Source organism: Dromiciops gliroides, chromosome 4 (assembly GCF_019393635.1).
Source record: "Dromiciops gliroides isolate mDroGli1 chromosome 4, mDroGli1.pri, whole genome shotgun sequence".
Classification (NCBI taxonomy): Eukaryota; Metazoa; Chordata; class Mammalia; order Microbiotheria; family Microbiotheriidae; genus Dromiciops; species Dromiciops gliroides.
In genome coordinates this window covers 220,387,560-220,409,022 of record NC_057864.1, presented here as the reverse complement: position 1 = coordinate 220,409,022, position 21,463 = coordinate 220,387,560, and the positions used below count along the sequence as shown (strand labels likewise).

Below are 21,463 nucleotides of genomic sequence, written 5' to 3'. Positions count from 1 at the left end.
GTCTAGCTTTGTCACCCACAAGCCACATCTATATATTTAGACAACCCAATTGGGAATATATATTATATAATCAATGAGAGTCTTCCCTTTATCAACATAGACCACAATCTCTCTTTATACTAGTAGATGACTTCATGAATTACCATAAGCAAAAAAGAAAGAAAGAAAGAAAGAAAGAAAGAAAGAAAGAAAGAAAGAAAGAAAGAAAGAAAGAAAGAAAGAAAGAAAAAGCAGCCTAAAAGCAGCCTGTTGGCCAACTTTGTGACAAGGAACCTCTCTGAACGAAGTCAAGCAGGGCATTGGACTACAGAAACACAGTCCAGCTCTAGACCCATTGTAGAAGCCTACCTGGTTTGGTAGGACCTACATTTCACTGGCATTGATTTTGAGAACCTAGAGGCAAGATAAATAACTTCAAACAAGGATGAGACCACCAATCAAAACAGTCAGAAGAAATACAATATGGCATATGGATAGATTTAGGACAAGAAAAAAAATTCCAGAAGCTACATTTCTTTTCTTTTCTTTTTTTCAGAAGCTACATTTCTGAAGAGCTCAAGGAAGCAGTGAGCCAAATGGACAAGGCACCAGAAGCCCACAGGGCAGAATTCTGGTGGTAGACCAAAAGAGAAGCTTTTCTTCTTATCAAAGAATTGCCTTCAAGCTAGTCCCACTAAGTAGACATTTCATCTGGGGGTGGGGGGCGGTGATGGGAAGTTAGAGGATATAGAAAGTAGAGGGGTATACTGTTTCGGTCAGCACTTGTGTACCTAGAACTAAAAATTGGGTATAGTGGCTTCTGTGAAGACTGAAAGCAGGTACTGCCAGATCAAATTCTTTGGTTTGAAAATAATGACTGAATATACATGTAAGGGCTTGATTCTGGAAATAATAACTAGGGGACATAGGGGTTGATCCAGTAAGAGAGAAAAGAGATTAAATAAGAAAGCTTTGCCTAAAATGGGCTGAGAAAGCTGGTGTTGACTGGAAGCCTTGTGTATCTGTAACTACTCTGTTACTTGTTACTGAATTCCAAGAATATCTATATTCTTTAAAATGAGGTTATTGCAGTTTTGAAGGGATCTAAGAGGAGGAAAAGGGGTTGAACTTTTTACAGAAATGACTTGGGATTTGGGGGGGCATAGAAATATAGGTGGCAGCTAAAAACCAAAGCAGTTTCAAGTCAGACTAGTGACAGTGTCTTGTTGATTCAAGGGGGAAAAGAGAGAATTAGTATTTTAGGGCATAGAATGGTGACAATGGGTCCTCCCCCTCAACAAATGGTGCCATATCTAACAAAAGAAGAGCTGTCCCAGTCATGCTAATGTAATGGGGGAAAATGGGGTACGAGGTTGGGTTGGGGTTCTTAGGAATTCCTCCTTAAAGAATTACACCCTCTTGCACACAAAAGTAGTTAGAATAAGGTGGTAGTTTATTTAGGAGCAAAGGAAGGGAAGGGAGGGGAAGGGAAACCATGAAAGAAATCCTTGGACTTCTCATGGGGAGATAGGCACAAAGCACGTGGCTCAGAGGTACCAATCTCCTCGAGCAGGAGACTGGAAGGTACTTTTATAGGGGACTGATGGGGGGAGGGGTGACCATTTGACTGGAAAGTTCCTTTAGTGAGGGAGGACCATCCTCCACTGGTAGTGACTAGAGGAATTGGGTGAGGGGTGGCTGCAGATCCCTCTTCAGGACACAAAGGCCGCAGCCACACCCAAATTTATCTCCCCAGGGATAAGGGAGACCAGAATGGAGGGTGGGAGGTCCCAAAGCTAGCTCAGTCCAAACTGGTTCCGCTTATCTCTCTAGGGTATCGGTCCTCTGATTTAGTTTCTCAAGGAGAAGATTACTTGATGTGCCCCAGAGAAATTCTGGGGTGCTCTGCACCCCATGACACTGCCACAAAGGATTCCCTTTCCTTACCCACGGCCATAGGGATTAGTCTCTTTGGTTCTGTGGATCCTAGTGTCTAGGATGCCCCACCTCACCCCAATTCCTCATTCTTCTCCATTCTTTCAGCCCCAGGCCACCATTTCTCACTTCATGTCAAAATTTGAGGGTTGAGATCTGCCTTGGGAGGGGCAGTGTGGTGAGGGGAAGACAACAGGAAAAGGAAACAAAACCCTATTTTGGTATTACAAAGGGACCCTTGCTCCTTCCCGTTGTTTCTGCTCCAAAGGTCTTCAGCTGTGGTGAAGAAGAAAGGGGAAGGAAGAGAACAAAAGGGCACTGGTGGGGTGCAGGGGAGAGGAAGAGAATACCAAAAGTCTCTGCTAGCTCCCTACTGTAGCCCCAAATCCAATTCCCCAAGCCCCATTTACCTGGGATTTACCACTTCCTGCATTTCCAATTATAAACACAGAGTGTCTCACTTGCAGTAATTCCTCTAGCTGCACAACCTTCAGCACAAAGTTATCTTCTGCCTGCAGCTGCAACTCAATAATGCTCTGCTTAATGATCTGGGATGGGCAGAGAAAGTAGACATTCTTTTATTCAAGAGTAAAGCATGAAGCAAAGACCACATAAGGTTATATAAGAAGTGGTACTATTCTGTCTGCCCCAGGGAATAAAATAAGTAACAAGGGGTTGCAAGTTTCCAAATTTGGGGAAAGGAAGTGACTGGGATATGAGAATTCACCACAAAGTGAATCAGTTATTTGTGGAGAGCTTCCCAAGGATTACCCTACCCTGAATTGGTTTGCTTTAGTGTATTAGAGAGGACTTGAGGATGTACCCTTATTAAGGGCCTTCCAAAACCTCTTCAGGGAGACATCAATCTGAAGTGTAACATTATAATATAAGTTAAGCTATATAATCTAACCATGTTCATCATGAATCTAGCTGAGTGTTTGGGAGACAAAGAAAAGGGAAAAAACATTATTCTTGCCTTCGAGGAGCTTACATTCTAGTGGGAGAGACTTCACATAAATAACTATATACATACAAAATATGTAGGGAGTAAAAAGAAAATTTAAGGACAGATATGTAAGGTCACCATATTTTTCTACACCAAAAACTGGGACACGGTCTGAACAAAGTGGATCTTTGTTTTGTTTTGGTCACTCGATTTACCCAGACAATGGGAGAGAAGGTTTGAAACTGGGACTGTCTTAGATTTTGCACAATCCCCATGCATTTTGAAGGAGAGTGAGAGAGGAAAGAATTGGTAATGTCAAAGAGAGGGCATATGATTCCTGTCCAGGAGTAGGGTTGCCCTCCATAACCAAATCCGACTCTCCAATTCAAACTCCTTAATTGCTAAGTGACTTGCTTCTTCCCTGTATAGACCCAAAGGGTGTAACTTATTCTCTCAAACAATCACAAAAGAATTGCCTTCATCCAATGACTAAGACCCTACAAGTTGATCATGGAATTTTTTCACTTGAGAGATTGTAGGAAGACTCCTTTCCAGCTTGTGATTACATTCTAGGTCTTCTCTAACTACATTAACTGAATTGGGGGAACCTTCTGCGAATCATAGCCACCTACCTCTTACAGTATCTAGACCTGCTATCTTATGTTTATATTCTATATCTTTCATAACTATATTAACTGGATTGGGGGAACCTTCTGGGAATCATATCCTCCCACAATTAGTATTTATCTAGTCCTGCTTAAGGGAGATAGCTCATGATATAGGCCAGAAATGCTCCTTAAAGCAGAGTAGGAGTGGTTTCATTGGACTACGTTTACTGGTAGGGCATAGAGGAGGATAGGTGGAGGCATCCCCTAAGACTACCCATGCAAGCAACTTTCTGTTTACTAATTCAGTTTCTCAGGCATTTTATGGGGGTAGGGGGAGAATGCCCTGCAAGACAGATGTTTTGAATCTTAGTACAACAGCTTTCTGCCTTTCAAGTGAATCTCACCATTCTGTACCCAAGAACTCCTTAAATTCACCTATTTGCCAAACCAAATGGCCCCTTCTAAATCCTCCTTCCTTAGTCTTTCTGTAGAATTTGACACTGCTAATCACACCCTCTCTCTTGATTCTCTCTCCTCCAGAGGTTTCCTCGATATTGTTGTTGCCTCATTCCCCTATTACCTAATTAGCCATTCTTTCTGTCTTCTGTGGTTCTTCTAAAACCTTCCAACTCCCAAGAACCCTCAGCCCTCTTTTCTTTTTAAACTTTCTTCCTTGTTGAGATCATCCATTTTCATGACATCCATTATTACCTCCCTGTAACTGATTCCCTATCTCTTTCTCTCTCCATCCCCAACCTCTCACCTGAACTTCAGGTGCTTTTCCAACTGTCTCCTGAACATGTATACCTAGAGAGCCTGTCAACATTTCAGATTCTAAACTTGAATTTGAAAATTAAAACATGTAAAACAATTCATCTTATTGGCTGATAGGTGGCATTGTGGATAGATTACTAGATCTGAAGTCCAGCACTAAGGAACACAAGTTCAAATTCTGCCTCAGACACTTACTATCTGCGTGTCCTTGGGCAAGTCTCTTAACCCATGTGTCTCAGTTTCCTCATTTGTAAGATGGGAATAATAACCTATCTCCCAGGATGGTTGTGAGGATTGAATGAAATAGTTTGTGTAAAGCACTACACAAATGGTAGCAATAGAAATGCTATAAATGCTGGCAAGATAATCTTCTGCTGAAAACCTGCTGCATTTCTTCCTAACTTCCCTGTTAATGACACTGTCCTTTTCCTAGTGACCCCAACTCAAAGCATCAGTGTCATCTTTGACAGTTCTTTTCTTTGTTGCCAATAAATTATCAAGTCCTGGCAAGCCTACCTATGTAATATCTATTGTGTTTCCCGGCCTTTCTATTCCCACTGCCAAGTTCAAGTTTTTATCACCTCTTACCTGGGTTGTATAATAGTGTCCTAACCAGTTTTCCTGCTTTTCATTCCTCCTTTCTCCAATTAATCCTCCAACCCATTGCCAAAGTACTATACTATGCCCAATGAACAGGTGCTTAGACATGTTACTTCTCTGCTAAAAAAAAAATTTCAGTGGTTCCTTTTTGCCTAGAATACAGTTATTCTTTCCACACTGCAACTTACCCCACTGTGGTTTTGATATATTGCAGGTCAGCATAAGAAATTAAGTGGGAATTTTTTGGAAGTTTTGCAGAAGCCGCAGGTGAAACACAAAGGCCAGCAGATGACACAGAAAAAGTTTAGAAACTCAGAAATGCATAAAATATATGGAATATCAACACATTTTATTTTTTAATATCATAATGATTCAGTCTTCTTCTTTGGTATGAATGGAGAGCCAAAAACTTTTATGTGGATTTTCCAGATCGTGGGGTTGTAACACCCACCTGTAACACCCACGATGTGGAAGGGATAACTGTACATGTTTCCTAGTATGTTATTCAGGGTCTTGCACAACCTGGTTTTAATAACCTTGGGAGCCTTATTTTATACTTCTCCCCCTCACACAGTCTATTTCTATCTTTACTGGACTACTGTTCTTCAGTTATATCCTGGTCTTTCCCATCTGTGTACTGTGTATCTATGCACACACTAACCTAAAGTATTCTCAGAACAGAATTCTTCTACACCTCCTGATGAAAACTTCCCTTTCTTCAAGGCCTAGGTCAGGTACCAAATCATCCAGGAAACCTTTTCTGAATACCCAACATAAAAGGCCTCCTTCCTTCTCTGAACCTTTCAGGCTGCTCTGACCTCTCCTTTGCTCTTATCTCATTTGAACTTGTATAGTATTTATTTGTGTATATGTCTTATTCTCCCACTAGAGGCAAGCTCCTTGAGTTCAGGAATTGTGCGACTTTTCAGCTTTCATTCCCAACACCTAGCACGATGTCTTGCTTTCATATAGTTGGTGAATGAATGAATGAATGGGTAAATGCTGAATATCAGGAAAAAGGCACAAGTCATTCATCGTTATGTTTGCATATGCCACTTAGGTCATAGGAATGGACCAGATACGTGCATTGTGAAAACAGAAATGAAAGTCATAAATTATGCCTGGCTGTAGCAAGATTTCTTAGTGTCTAGAAATAGCCTTACCTTTTCAAAATTTAGATCTCGTTTTCTAGGAACATCCAGAGCTGGGAATAGATCTCCAATCAGTCCCATAAACACAGGCAAGTCATCCGTTACTATCTTGGGGATATTAAAATCTCTCAGTGCTCTCATGAGGACTTGGTCTTCTGCACGGTTGGGATCTCCTCTTTTCAGGGAGCCGGCTACTACCAGCACAGATTTGATGGCTCGCAATCCCCAGTCATAGTGATCCTGCCAAACAAATGATCAAGGACATCAGCATAGAGTACTGACTGACTCTATGTACTCAAGAGACTGCACCTACTTCTGTATTCTGTACTATTTAATTATCTCTTGTAATATACATTGGTTTTTGTCCTAATGAAATACTTTTGCTATTGGATTGCTTATTCTTGTAATTAGGATGTGATTTGTAAAACTGATTACCCAACTCTATGGATAGTGAATAAATCACCCAGGAAAAATTGATGAATCGGTGGGAAAATGGTCTCTCCACACATGGAAAAGGGCTACATTAAGGGCAGCCTACCCCTAATTACATGTAGAAAGGATTGACCTAGCTATACTCTTTACACCTTGGGAAGGTAAGAAGGGAAAAGAAAGCAAAAACAAAAAGTGATTCTGTGGAGACATTGCAGTAATGGAGTGTAGGTGTTTAGATGGGAGGCTCTGCTTATAAAAGAAGATAAGAACAACAATACATCCCCAGACCAGTTTCTGAAAATATATCATGCTAATTCTTAGTGCCTTAGTTTTGCATCTAGGAGGTGGCTTTTTAAATAGTGTGATCTGAGCAAAACTGCTGAGGATTCCTTAGAACAAACACTATCTTGAGAAATTTCTCCATTATTAATGGTGCCAAGAACCATTATCTATCTATTATATTCTATTATATCTATTATATTCAACGAGCACTGATAGAATATTTCCTTGAACTATATTAGCTCAGTGCAAGCCACTCCTTTGAGGGAAGGCATAGATATCTCCAAATTATTGCCAAGAATGGAACATTCAGGAAACAGTTGACTTCACAAATCAAAGCATGACACAAAAAGACATACCTGCTTAGAAAGTAGCTCTTTGCATAAAGTATAGAGAGTGATGAACTTTCTTGCCAGAAGCCTAGCATCCAGAAAGCCCTCAGCTACAAGCATGATCTCACATATAAGTTCAAAGTCAGGGACCACCATAGCACAGGGTCTGAAAGAAACATATTCTAAGCAAGACTTTTTTTTCCTTCCCAGTCCCACTATGTCTCACCTGTTAGCCAGAGCACAACATAGTAGCATTTCCCCAGTATTTTTTTTTTAGTGAGGCAATTGGGGTTAAGTGACTTGCCCAGGGTCACACAGCTAGTAAGTGTTAAGTGTCTGAGGCTGGATTTGAACTCAGGTACTCCTGACTCCAGGGCCGGTGCTCTATCCACTGCGCCATCTAGCTGCCCCCATTTCCCCAGTATTATTAAGGCACTAGCTTAAAATCCCCAAGTTTATTCTTCTTTTCTGTGAAATCTGTGCCTTTTTTTCCTCACAGTACCTCCAAAACTTGACTCTCACCCCCTCTCCATAACAAAAGTCAATGCCTTTTCTTTTATATCTGTTCAACATATCTGATATGATTTGGGGTGATGGAATTTTGTCTTTGCTAATTAATTGCTTTCTAACTGTTTTTATTCAGGACCATGGAGTTAGAGATGCAAAAGACCTAGTCCTAACCCCCTCTCTATATTGCAAATGAAGAAAATGAGGATCAGCACTTGCTGAAGATTCTACAGCTCATAAATAGCAGTCACAACTACACCTGGGTCTCCCAGTCCCATGTTCTTTCTTCCTAAACCATAAGACTATGTAGATCCTATTTTACAACTAGGTGCTATCAGTGAAGTGGAGCCCCAGCACTAAGTTTTATCCCCAGAGTGTCCTTAGCATTCCCAAAAGGATTCTTTCACCTCCTCGCTATGAACCAAGGTCGGAGTGGGGGAGTGTGGGGAATTGAATTGACTATATTGGTACTTCTTGCCTGACCCAATGTATTTAGCAATTCTTTGCTTTTTTCAGGCTGAAGAACTGGGCACATTGAGCGTTTTGGGTGTGCTCATCAAAGAATGTGGGAAAAGTATAGATGCAGAAAGACCTGGCAAGGCTTGGAGAATTAGTGCAATGGTATTTTCCTGCGGTGTAGTGTGTCCTGGGTTTCCTTCCCCTGTATCCTCCTTGTGTTGCACATGGTCAGTTCCTGTTCCTGCTGGCCAGGGTAGGTCCAAGCTTGTATGTTTATATTGTTTCAGAACCCAGACAGTGGATACAAGAATAAAGAGGGGGTGAATGGGGGGCGGCTAGATGGCGCAGCGGATAAAGCACCGGCCCTGGATTCAGGAGTACCTGAGTTCAAATCCAGCCTCAGACACTTGATACTTACTGTGTGACCCTGGGCAAGTCACTTAATCCCCGTTGCCCCGACCCCCCCAAAAAGAGGGGGTGAATGATGAGGAAGCTGTGTTCTACATTCAATCTGGTGCTGGCTATCAGATTATAGAAATGGCAGAAATGTCTTCTAATTTTATTATTATTTTTTTAGCCTTTAATCCATTCCCTTTTCCTCCAAGTAACATCTTCTGCCTTGTGGAGCCTTTCATTTATCTCACCTGTATAGATCTGGTAGAGAAAGGACCTTCAGTGTAAAATATCTCCTTACTTTTCTTCCCCCCTTCACCTCATTTTTGATATTTTCTCATCAGCTAAACCCTGAATCTAGTTCTTTATTCTCAGATGTTAATCTGAACTGATTCCAGGTCTTTCAGGTGAGAATACACAGACTCACTCTTGGATGATGAATTCACTAATTCCTTCATTTATTCAACAAACATCTAATAAGCTCTTGTGAAATGTACTGTGCTAAGTGCTGGAGTTGATACAAAAATTAAATGAAAGTCTATTGCCTCCCCTCATGAAGTGTACTACCTAATGGGGGGGGTATATGTACAGTACAGTAAAACAAATTAATTCATTATGAATGTACATAGGAAGTAAAAATGCTATCTAAGATATGAGGGGGAAAGATAATTACTGTTTGTGGGGATTAGGGAAAGGTTTATGAAAAAGATAGTTTGAGTTGGGCTTTTTTTTAATAGTATCGAGTTGATGTGATAGACTTAGCTCTTCTTAGCAGTGCAATGATCCAAGACAATTCCAAAGAACTCATGATGGAAAATGTTCTCCACATCCAGAAAAAAGAACTGTGGATACTGAATGCAGATTGAATCATACTGTTTCTACTTTTGTTTTTTATTTTTTGAGGTTTTCCCCTTGTGTTCTGATTCTTCTTTCACAGCACGACTAATGTAGAAATATGTTTAATGTGATTGTACATCTATAACCTGTATTGGATTGCTTTCTGTCTTGGGGGTGGGGGAGGGAAGGGAGGAAGGGAGAGAAATTTGGAACTCAAAATCTTATGAAAACAAATGTTGAAAACTATCTTTACATGTAACTGGAAAATAATCAAATACTTTTATGATTTAAAAAACCAACCAGACAAAACACATTTAAAAAAAAAATAGTATCAAGTTGGGCTTTAAGTGACAAGTAGAAATAGGAGAGTGCATTCCAGGCATAGGATGCAGGGTAAACAAAAGCACAGATGCAGACAAGGATGCGACATACATGATAGGTCAGCAATGTAGTCCATTGCAGCCATTGCATAAAGTATGTAGGAGAGAAGAGTTTGATATACATCTGGAAAGGTAAGATACCCACCAGCCTGTAAAAGGGCTTGAATGTGAGGCTAAAGAGCCTTAAAAAGTCAATAGGCACCCATTGCAGGGTTTTGAGTAGAGGAGGGTCATAACCTGAGTTATTCATATGGAAAATTAATCTGACTGTGGGGTGAATAATAGATCAGAGGAAGGGAAAGATTAGAGATGGGTGGGAGTGTTAGGAAGCAAGTGCTACAGTGCTTTTCATTCGAAATGAGAGCCTATATAGAAGATGCTGGCAATGGTGATCATGAGAAGTATAGTGGAGACAGAATCAGTAGGACTTGGTGGGAGGTAAGAGGAAAAAAACAAGGAATGATATCACTAACTGAAAGAGTTAAGAAAGAAAAAAGAATCAAGTTTTTGAGGAAAGCTTAAAAAGATTAGTTTTGGACACATCAAGTTTGAAGTGACAGCAGGACAGGTACAGATGCCCTGTAAGAAGATTAAAATCGATCCTGTATGGGGCAGCTAGGTGGCACAGTGGATAGAGCATGGGCCCTGGAGTCAGGAGTACCTGAATTCAAATCCAGCCTCAGACACTTAACACTTACTAGCTGTGTGACCCTGGGCAAGTCACTTAACCCCAATTGCCTCACACACACACACAAAACTGATCCTGTATAATTTTTTTATCCTATTTACAATTATTTGATTTTGTCCTGTAACTGTTTTTGCCTTCTGTTTACGTCATGGCTCTCTGTCTCTGAACTTGGTTCAGAATTCTGCTGGTTTGTAATGGGTTAAGTTTTAAAATCCAGCTGTCCTGCTAATAACTAATCTATTCTTGCCTCTTCACACCATTACACTATTCTTCAAGGGTGTCTGGTTTGCTATCTTGCACCTGGACTTGAACAACAAGCACTTCTTAGTCTCAGGGGAGAAGAAGGTGGGGCTCATTGCTAGCCCCACTAGCAAACTTCCAACCAATCATGTTTCTTGCACCTCAGGTTTGTGGCCAATCATGGTTTACTCATTCTCATGATGTCATATACTCCTTTCTGTTCCCCAAAACCTATAAAAGGGGAACTGTCCCATTCCTTAGGGTTTTTTGGCATAAACAGAGGCAAGCCACTGACCCCCTTTTTTTTTTTTTGGCAGATAGTACGCCTCTGCTAATAAATGTCATCCTATGTGGAAAATTGCCTCAGTTTACCTTTTTTGTTAAATTTCACTCAAACACCTGTAGGCAACTCGAGACATGGGTCTGCAGCTGAGGTGAAAGGTCAGGGTTGAAGATCTAGCTCTTCTTAGAGGTAAATAATGGAACACTCAAGAGGAGAAGTATAGAGAGAAGGCAAAGGACAGGACCTTAGGGAATGGAAAAAGAAAGAGCTCCCAGCAAAGGAATCAGAAGAGAATGACTGGGAAGCCAAAGGAGAAGAGAGTATCCAGATGAAGACTGAAATAAGAAGGTCTTTGGAGACCTTTGAGGAAGCAAAGTAGCAGTAGGGGCAGAAGGTAGGATATAAGAGACTGAGAAGTGAGTGGGTGTTAAGCAAGTGAAAGAAACAGGTGTAGATTTTTCCCCCAAGAAATTTTGTGGTGAAAGGGAGGAATGAGATGGGATGATAGTTCAAGGGGCTATGTGGTTGAAGAAAGGCTTGGGGAGACCTGAGCTACCTATAGACAGAAGTGGAAAAGGGGGAGAGTGGAAATCCATAAAAGAGAGGGGATGTTTGATGAAGCTGAACTATTTTATTATTAAAGCTAATGTAGGTTAACATCACTGTTATCTGTGTATATGTACCTGAACAAGGCTTTTAAGTTTTCTGGCAATTCTGCTCGTCCAGCATAACCTGGGTTCATGGTGATAAACATGCCCACCGTGGGTATGAGACTGATCATCTCTCCAAGGAAATTAAATATTTTCTTCTTGGCACGAATTGCGTCTTGGACGCACTTTACCTAAGCAGCACAATTCATAAGAAGAGAAAGTTATAGTTAGCATTTTATTTATTTTTTGTTTTTTTTGTTTTGTTTTTTAGTGAGGTAGTTGGGGTTAAGTGACTTGCCCAGGGTCACACAGCTAGTAGGTGTTAAGTATCTGAGGCCAGATTTGAACTCAGGTCCTCCTGACTCCAGGGCTGGTGCTCTATCCACTGCGCCATCTAGCTGCCCCTATAGTTAGCATTTTAAATGGAAAAGAGATGTCCCAATTTTTGTTAGACTGAAAGGACCCTGAATTTGCAAAATGATTCATACACACGCACACACACACACACACACACACACACACACACACACACACATACATATACCCCTCTTTGAAATTAGCCATTCAATGGAGCAGCTAGGTGCCACAGTTAATAGAACACCAGCCCTGGAGTCAGGAGGACCTGAGTTCAAATTCAGCAAGTTACTCAATCCCAAATTACCTCAAAAAAAAAAAAGAAAGAAAGAAAGAAAAGGAAAAGGAAAGGAAGGAAGGAAGGAAGGATGGAAGAAAAGCCATTTTATAATCCCCTAACTTACACTTTGATATAGTGAATAGAAGGCCAGCAGTAGATTTAAGACTTGGATTTAGGGCAGCTAGGTGGCACAGTGGATAAACCACCAGCCCTGGATTGAGGAGGACCTGAGTTCAGATCCGACCTCAGACACTTGCCACTAGCTGTGTGACCCTGGGCAAGTCACTTAACCCTCCTTGCCCTGCCCCCCCCCAAAAGACTTGGATTCGAGTTATGTTTCTTGCACACATTAACTGTGTAACCTCTTAGGGTCCCAGGCAATTCTTTATGACTCTATGTTACAAAACACATTGCTGAAAATGGTGGAATTTCACTTGACCATTGGTGATGACCATGTTCCTATATCCCATACCTCATAAGTATAATATGGAACTTCTGGTATAGAAATTCCAAGAGGTTCCTTCCTACACTGATGAGGTTCTAGTGATATAGCTAGGTAGCTAGGTAGCTAGATGATAGATATACATATAGGTATAAATAGATGTACACAGATATGCATACATATATACATACAAACACGTATGTATATACACATATATAAAAATTTTCTGAAATCCTTCTTGACAACACCACTGGGAAATAAGAATTCTTTTTTACTTAAGACACCCACATCAAATGTTCCTTGCCTGAAATGAAGTCAGTTTTCGGGTCCAGAGCTAGAATTTCTGGAGAAAGCCTGTGCTTTCATTTTTGTAATCAGGTTGGCAATAGTAGCTGCCATAGTAAGTAAAGCATTAGAAGGAAAAATTGTATGGAGATGTTAACCTGAAACTTCCCTCTGCACCACTTGATGGAGTCTAAAATTCATGCATTCTACAAACACTGCCTCTGCTGTTGTGGACACACGTTAGAAGTCCTAATTTCTTTACTTGGGACACCTGACTGGATTCCTTTGAAATGATTCATAGAGTAGGATATAATTAGCATCATGGCAGGGACTGATTTCGGAATTTCCATTCCCTATATGTATTGTCAGCCTTGTAGTTGGTCCTATTGCTAGATAATCTATGTTTTCTATCAGCTCATTAGACACTGGATCTAGAGCTGAAGGGAGGCTAAGAGAAAACCTAATCCAGCTCCCTTATTTTACCAAGGGGAAATGACAAAAACCCAAGTCTTCTGACAACACTCTCCTGTTACTTATTAGCCACTTTGGGTCTCTCGCATATAGAGCCTAGCAAGTACTTAAGAGATCGGGCCACCCACCACACCCCAATAGCAATCACTTAGTTTAAAAATCCTTCCTGAGAGCTCCCACCTCCAACTCTACTTAGAGTTCTGGTTTTAAACCTCACCCAGTCTCTGTCCTTCCCTCACTGCCCTCCTGGACTAGAAGCAGTTTACTTACTCTACCTCCCCTATATCCTACCTGCCTGTGCCCTCTACTGGAGACATCCATGATCAACAAACCCTGAATCTTCCCTTAATTCTCTTGGGCTATTTTTTTTAAAGTTATCTTTAATCTGGGCTGTGCTTGAGCAAGCTCCAAACAGCTAAATCTCAGTGTGAGCAATTTATGCCTTGGAAATTGGCAAACCAGGGCTTAATTTATTGTTTTATGAATTGTCTATGCTTAAGAAAGTGATGGAGAGGGGCAGCTAGGTGGCGCAGTGGATAAAGCACCGGCCCTGAATTCAGGAGTACCTGAGTTCAAATCCGGCTTCAGACACTTAACACTTACTAGCTGTGTGACCCTGGGCAAGTCACTTAACCCCAATTGCCTCACTTAAAAAAAAAATCTATGGCCTTTTTGGGGCAGCTAGGTGGTGCAGTGGATAGAGCACTGGCCCTGGAGTCAGGAGGACCTGAGTTCAAATCTGGCCTCAGACACTTAACACTTACTAGTTGTGTGACCCTGGGCAAGTCACTTAACCCCAATTGCCTCACTAAAAAAAAAAAGAAAGTAAGTGATGGAGAAAGTATTATTAATGCAGATTAACCCTAAAAATGTGTTATGTGGAGAGCAGCTGGTTAAACATTTACCAGCATGCTCCTGCTGTTTGCTGTCCCGTGTTTTCAAAAGATGAGAATTTACCTATAATATGGGTGAGGGCCACGTGAGTGAAACTGACCATTCTCTTGTCAAAGTAAAACTAAACATCCAACAGCTTTAGTTATGTCCAAATTATAAGTCCTCCATGCTCATGTTATTTTTCTGATAAATATAGCCCCATTTAGAGTAAAGGAGTTTGGGGTAATAGTATGAATATCATAACTTCTTTTAGAATAAAGACTCTGGGGACAGCTAGGTGGCGCAGTGGATAAAGTACCAGCCCCGGATTCAGGAAGACCTGAGTTCAAATCCAGCCTCAGACACTTGACACTGACTAGCTGCGTGACCCTGGGGCAAGTCACTTAACCCCAATTGCCTCACAAAAAAAATAAAATAAAATAAAATAAAAATAAGAATAAAGACTCTTAAAAAAGTGTATATTAAGTCTCTATGTAAAAAAGTTTAACCTGGAAATATTACATATACATGTAACATATGCACATGTACATATATAGTATGCTTATGTATTTTGTCTAGATCTATACATATGTACGTGTTTGCTTTATGAGATAGTAGGAAGCCAGAAAGACAATCGGCTGTTCATCAAAGTGATCATGGATGCTGATATAGTATACTAATTTATGCAAAAAATAATTGGATGATGGACATACCTGCACAGCAATTACAGATAAAACTTCTACTGAGATTCGATTAAATTCATCAAAGCATCCCCAAGCCCCTGTTTGGGCCAATCCTTTGTAGATGTTTCCACAGGACTAAGAACACCATAATCAGAAAACAATAGCATTAGAAAATGTCTATAAAGCAGTCACAGAGAGACCCAACAATAGGGTCTTATTCTAAGCTTATGAATTTTTTCTTTATTCTATTGTACCCATAGTCTCTAGCTATATTCCTAGAATTAGAGTAGTATACAGTGACATCTCAGGCTTTCTGGAAATCTGGAATGAAAGACTATTAATTTCAAGCTGGGAGTAGAGTCAGTAAGTCCAAAGTTGCCCAAGGATACCCTCTTTCCAGATCTAGTCCTGATTCCTGGACTTAGTAGTACTTTATAGGCAATAAGGTTGGGGTCTTCCCCAAGCCTAGTTTTGGTCCAGATCACCTGGGACTACACTCTATCTTAAAATGAAACACCTGAATAAAGTGAGGTATCCATTTTTAGACCACTCGGAGGTGATTCAACCCAAACATTACCTAATAATACATTTTACCCAACTATCTCACTCTGAACAAATACTGGTTTAGAAGAGAATGATATATAATTAGCATAAAGGGTTTTTTTCATTGTTCTAAGTGAATATCATTTCTCTCCCCAAAAAGGAGATGTTCCCACCACAGGCAAGGGGCAATCCTCATTTACATGGCATGTATAGAGAGAAAACACCCCACACACACACACACAAATCTACTATATCATAGCATGCCCAAAAGGACATGTTTGATTCACAATGGACCTATGATCCTCCAGTAATGGTTGTGGGTCTTGTGACAATTTGTGGCATATGTTCGTCCATTAGATCTACTATTTTCAGCAAATTGAGAATATTCAAACTCTTCCTATTCATGTTGTCCATTCAGCTCTCAGGTTCCAGAATGAAAACCTCACGTTTTAGGGGTTATAATACTGTTATAATTGTTATAACACAATGCTCAGCTCACGAAAGAAGCACCTCATAGACAGCCTTCTAATATGAGGCAGGTGCCTCAGAAATTGGACACACACCTTATAGTCCATTTGCTCTGAGCAATTGAAGACATATACCATGATGCCCAGTGCTCTGCCCAAGTCTTTGGTGGTCTCAGTTTTGCCTGTCCCTGCAGGGCCTGCAGGTGCTCCTCCCATAATCAGATGGAGGGATTGGGTCAGAGTGATGTAGCATCTGTAATGAAACCCTCAGTTAATTGAAATTCTCTTGACACAAAGCCCAATTAACATTCATATTCTTTAGTTGTGATATGATGTCACCCCCAAGCCACAACAGGCAATCCAAACAGATTTAAGAGAATCCGTATCTAAGGAGGTCCATGAGAGAAAAATGGGCTTTCATCGTACCAGGAAAAGTTTAGATAAGTCACTTAACCCCAATTATCTTAAACATCTGGGGCCATCTCCAGTTGTCCTGATATGTATATTGCCGGTGGACCCAGATGGCTCTGGAGGAGACAGTGAGGTTGGTGACCTTGCATGGCCCTCCCTCATTTAAATCCAATTCAGTGTAAGTCATGATATCACCCCGATGTCATGGTCCTCTTTGAGAATGAAGGACAAACAACAACAACAAGTAGTTCTGCCTACTAGGGCCAAGAAGAACAAGTTTAGTCCAATTACTGCATAACAGCTCTCATGTACCTTTTATTTCTTCTCTCCTCTAGGCTCAACATCCCCATTGCATCCAACTGATCCTCATATGGTGAGACCAAAGCATGGTGCTAAGAACTAAACAAAACACTCAAGGCATAGGAGTGCATTAAGCATATTAAGCATATACTTATATACATACTTTGGTTTTTAAGAATGGATATTATTTCGTTTGCCTATTTTTTTTTTACTTTTTTTTGGGTTTTTTGGTGAGGCAATTGGGGTTAAGTGACTTGCCCAGGGTCACACAGCTAGTAAGTGTCAAGTGTCTGAGGTCGGATTTGAACTCAGGTCCTCCTGAATCCAGGGCCGGTGCTCTATCCACTGCACCACCTAGCTGCCCCCAGAATGGATATTATTTCAAGGAAATGTGCAAAATACGTAGCTTTTGAACAGCACATTCCCTGACCGTTGCAGACTTCGCAGTGGCTGTTGATGTGGGAGAAGTCAACTGTGTCAAGCATTCCTAGTCATGCTCAATGCATGCCTACAATTCCAACTATGGTCTCACCAGGGTACAGTGGAACTATCATCTCGCTAAGAACAGGATATACCCTTCTTTATTTGAGACCCTGCTTGATGCCAGGCCTTTGTTCAAACGAATCCAAGCAATTACATCTTCCATACCGGTCAGTGAGCGGCGTGATTACCAGTCGTGGTGTATTGCCCAAGTATTCATAGGAATATCTGATTTGAGCATCACAGATGTTGGCAAAGCAATGCTTATGTTCTTCATCCCAACGATGCCGAAGCTGAGATTGCCAGGTGAAAGCCTGAGAATTTTCTACCTAAAAGGGGAAAAATTTATATTTTAGGAGGGATTGGGAACCCCCAGAAGCAGTTTCGACATCTGGATAGGAGAGGACTTAGAGCAAAGCTGGGCCTTAGAGCTGAACCTAAAGGAAGACTGAAGTCCCTAAGACCTTATTGTCCCCTATTTCAAGTACTTCCCCTGCCCTCTTCTTACCCATTACCTTCTCAATCACTCCAAGATATGTAATGATTTTAAAATTCTTTCAAATAGGCCACTTCACATGTGTACTCTGATACCTTTAGGAGGCATGACTGAATTTTGAAATACTATGCTAGAAGAACTCAAACTCTACTAGGTCCTACCAAGCTGAAAAGGCTTCTGGGACAGGCTCAGTAGTGGACTGTGTGTCTCATGTAAGGGCATGCTTAGCTAAATTAGGAGATGCTCATGATCACAAAGTACAAGGGATTATGCTAGATTCTGGGGATACAAAATAAAAGTTGTCTCTTCCTTCAAGAAGTTATATATTACATTGTAGAGATAAAGTGGGCAAAAGGGAAATCAGATCAAAGTACTTTAGGGAAATCCAAGGAAGGAGAGAGAAATAACAGCTGGGGAGTCAGGAAATCAGGAAAGAATCAGGAGATGGTCCCTCAACTAAGCCTTGATGGGTTATGAAAAATTTGAAGAGCTGGGTTGATGAGAAAGAACATTCAAGACAATTCATAGGGTAGCTTCAATGGATACATTAAGGTTAGGAGATGACATGCCAAACTTGGAGAGGAAGTTAGTCCAGTTTGACTGAGTGTGTGTGAACTGAGACAAAATTTAAAATTAATATTACTGATTTATTAATAAACCTTATGATCTTTTACATCTTGAAAAATCCTTTGGTATGAAATTCACAAGACTTTTGACACAAATACTTTAATTCTGTTTTCTAGCATCTTAATATATTTGTCCAAGTTCATCATTCCCTCAATGGAGACAAGATTCATGGGAAATTTAAAAAAAACTAACAAACCACCACTCCAAATTTTTGGTGGGTCTAGATATTTCACATTCTTTCTGATGAAGATCTTACAGGTTCACTTAGACTTCTTTGGACAAAATTATACCAACAGTTTTGATAGTCTTGAATTAAAAAGTGAGTTTCATTAGACAAAACGACCCTTTCCCAATCTTCAGTGCTCTACCTAACATATCGTCTTGCCCATGGTAAAAGTTTTCATAGCAATGGTTATCAACTGGCTATATTCTGGCAAGAAGCAAACCTGCATCATAGAGGAATCAATATCAATTCCTCAGGCTAATGGGTCCTTCTGCTTCCAGGCCTATGTGTGTTTCCTGAGGATTAATTAAGCTGTTTTACAAACAATTGTTCATTGGCTTTTGGCATTGTTTCTCCTTTTCACAATTTCCCTCATTTTCTTGTGACTGATCCTGTTTCATATATGCATGCTTTTCTTAATACTACTCTTGAATGATCCTTAACACACTTGACTTCCCCCACATCAGCAGCCACTAAAATGTCTCTAAGAGTCATTCAAGTATGCTGTATAACAGCTTTGAGACAGCTAGTGTCTGAGGCCAGATTTGAACTCAGGAAGACAAGTTTTCCTGATTCTAGGCCCACTGTGCCACCTAGCTGCATCTTTTTATAGTCAGGATTTAAAAAAAAATTATTTTACTATCAATTTGGGGGTAAAATCTATTTACAGATAATTGGGAATTAATTTTGTCTCTCAGTAGTCAACTTGCCTGTCCAGAACCTGGATGAATTTATGTGGTGCCAAACATCTTAATATGTTTAGTACTGTGTTGAAAAAAATCTTCTAAAATTGATGCAATTTTGCTACTTTTACCTTAGATAATAATAACCTCTCTATCATCACAAGATTGTTGCATGAAATAAAATGCTGAAAGTACTTTGAAAATTTAAAGACAGGCATAGTATAATTACTATAACTATAAGGTAACCCAAAGTAAATGTAATTAAGAAACTAGTATAATAGAATGATTTATTGCTTGGAGCAGCAATTTTTAATATTCTTATGGGTTTTTCTTTATTTCTTTTTCTTTTCTTTTCTTTTCTTTTTTTGTGGGGCAATGAGGGATAAGTGACTTGCCCAGGGTCACACAGCTAGTAAGTATCAAGTATCTGAGGCTGGATTTGAACTTAGGTTCTCCTGAATCCAGGACTGGTGCTTCATCCACCACATCACGTAGCTGCTCCCTTATTCTTGTGTTTTAAATAAAACATCAATAAAACCTATGCAGTGAAATATTTTTAATTTATTTTGTTCAATGTCTATTACTAATGGCACCAAATGACATGAGATTGATTTAAAACCTTCCATTTTCAGGTCAATCTCATCATGAATCTGACAATCTTGCAAAGAGAAGCATGTTATTGTGATCAATTCTCAATATTTATTAAATTCTTACTCCAGGTGAAATGCTGCATTGGACACTGGACATACAAAGATACAAAGGATATAGTCTTTGCTCTCAAGTAGTTTCTAATCTTCAGGGGAAATCTTGTGACTCCCCTCATTTTTCAAAGAAGAAACCAAAGGTCAGAAATATACAAAGTGACTTTCCTAGGATCACACTAGTAGTAAATGGAACAAATAGAATTTGAACCCAAACCTTCTGAATGTAAATCCAGTGTCATCTCTACAATATCAGAAAGCATTTTGTAATTTACAACAATACTGAATGCAATAGTTCATCTTTTAAGATGATTCACAATGATGTGAATCTTCCCCTTTTGGGGGGGGGATTTAAAAATCACATTTCTGTTTAAATTTAAGAAATAAACTTTTATATCTTTTTTGGTAGATTTTTGTTTTGGAATATAATGTTTAATTTTAAAATGCCTTTAAAATTTTGCTGCAACCATGGTACTTAAAAAATTAGTCACATGAACACCACGTATTGGGATCACTATGAAGCAATCAACTGAAATTGGGGTTAAGTGACTTGTCTAGGTTCACACAGCTAGTAAGTGTTAAGTGTTTGAGGCCGGATTTGAACTCAGGTTTTCCTGACTCCAGGGCCAGTGCTCTATCCACTGTGCCACCTAGCTGCCCCTGTCTCTAGTGTTTTCGATAGGAATGGAGGTGTCTCTTATTATTATGTTAGGGTCGAGCAGGCCTTATTATTCCTATTTTAAACTGAAGTTAAAAGAGATTAAGTGACCACAAGATTAAGTGACACAGCTAAAAAATGGAGTTGGGTTTGGAGGGCATTCTTCTTTGTATATCAGTTAGTATGGAAAGTGTTGATTGGTCTACCAGTGTTGGATTGTCCCTAGTGAAATTTGTAACTAGGAGTTTTTATTCCCCTCCCTGGGCAAGTATTTCAAACCCTACCAGGAATAAACAGTATAGAATATGCCCTTTTTAGGTGTGAGGAAGGGAAACTGGAACCTTCAATGTGAAGTCGCTGTTGGGGGGGTCAGCATACAGGGGTGGGAGGGAAGTGCAGAGAGGAGGAGCTCATCTCAGATGGCTTCCATTTTCATAATTTCATAATTAATTAATTATTAGTCAATATAATTAATTGAAATTAATTTAATTATTCTTCTTAGCCAGGTGCTAAGTAAACTCTGGGTTGTGGTTGTTGTTGTTGTAGTTGTGTACCCCAACTCCCATGACAGGGTTGACTACAGATTCTGTTATCTCTCCCCTCTGTGAATTCAGCCCCTTGGAGACCAATGAGATACTTGCCTAAGAAGTACCTTGCTCTGTTTGGTACATTAGGGAACCTGTAAACATCTGAAGAATTACCCCAACATTCTGAAGACTTGCCCAGTGGACTGTTGTGAGGGAAGATGAAGGGGAGCACACACCTTGGCAAGAATCATCTTTGCGACAACATCTCTGGCATGTACGTCAATGGTGCAAATGGTCATAATCTTCATTCTATCTCCTGGACTTAAATTCCCAATAAGCAGCGTAATCAATACGTTCAGTTGACTGATCTATGGAAGCAAAGACATCAAATGATACCATCCAATAAAACAATCAATTGATGAACTATAACTTAAGGAACTTCCATTCTTTGTTTGTCATTGTGTTAAGACAGAGTGTGTTACAACC

The 21,463-nt window shown here is 40.1% G+C and overlaps 1 protein-coding gene across 1 annotated transcript in view; it reads right to left on the bottom strand.

Moving 5' to 3' along the window:
• The window catches only part of DNAH17 (dynein axonemal heavy chain 17), a 241,515-nt gene that overhangs the window by 124,138 nt on the left and 95,914 nt on the right, over positions 1–21,463 (bottom strand). The window contains exons 33-40 of the mRNA XM_043962383.1: positions 21,214–21,345; positions 17,231–17,391; positions 15,968–16,124; positions 14,892–14,996; positions 11,507–11,664; positions 7,064–7,202; positions 6,006–6,233; positions 2,325–2,462 (exon numbers count right to left, since the gene is read on the bottom strand). Coding sequence (XP_043818318.1) covers positions 2,325–2,462; positions 6,006–6,233; positions 7,064–7,202; positions 11,507–11,664; positions 14,892–14,996; positions 15,968–16,124; positions 17,231–17,391; positions 21,214–21,345 — 1,218 coding nt within the window. The remainder of the gene's footprint in view (positions 1–2,324; positions 2,463–6,005; positions 6,234–7,063; positions 7,203–11,506; positions 11,665–14,891; positions 14,997–15,967; positions 16,125–17,230; positions 17,392–21,213; positions 21,346–21,463) is intronic.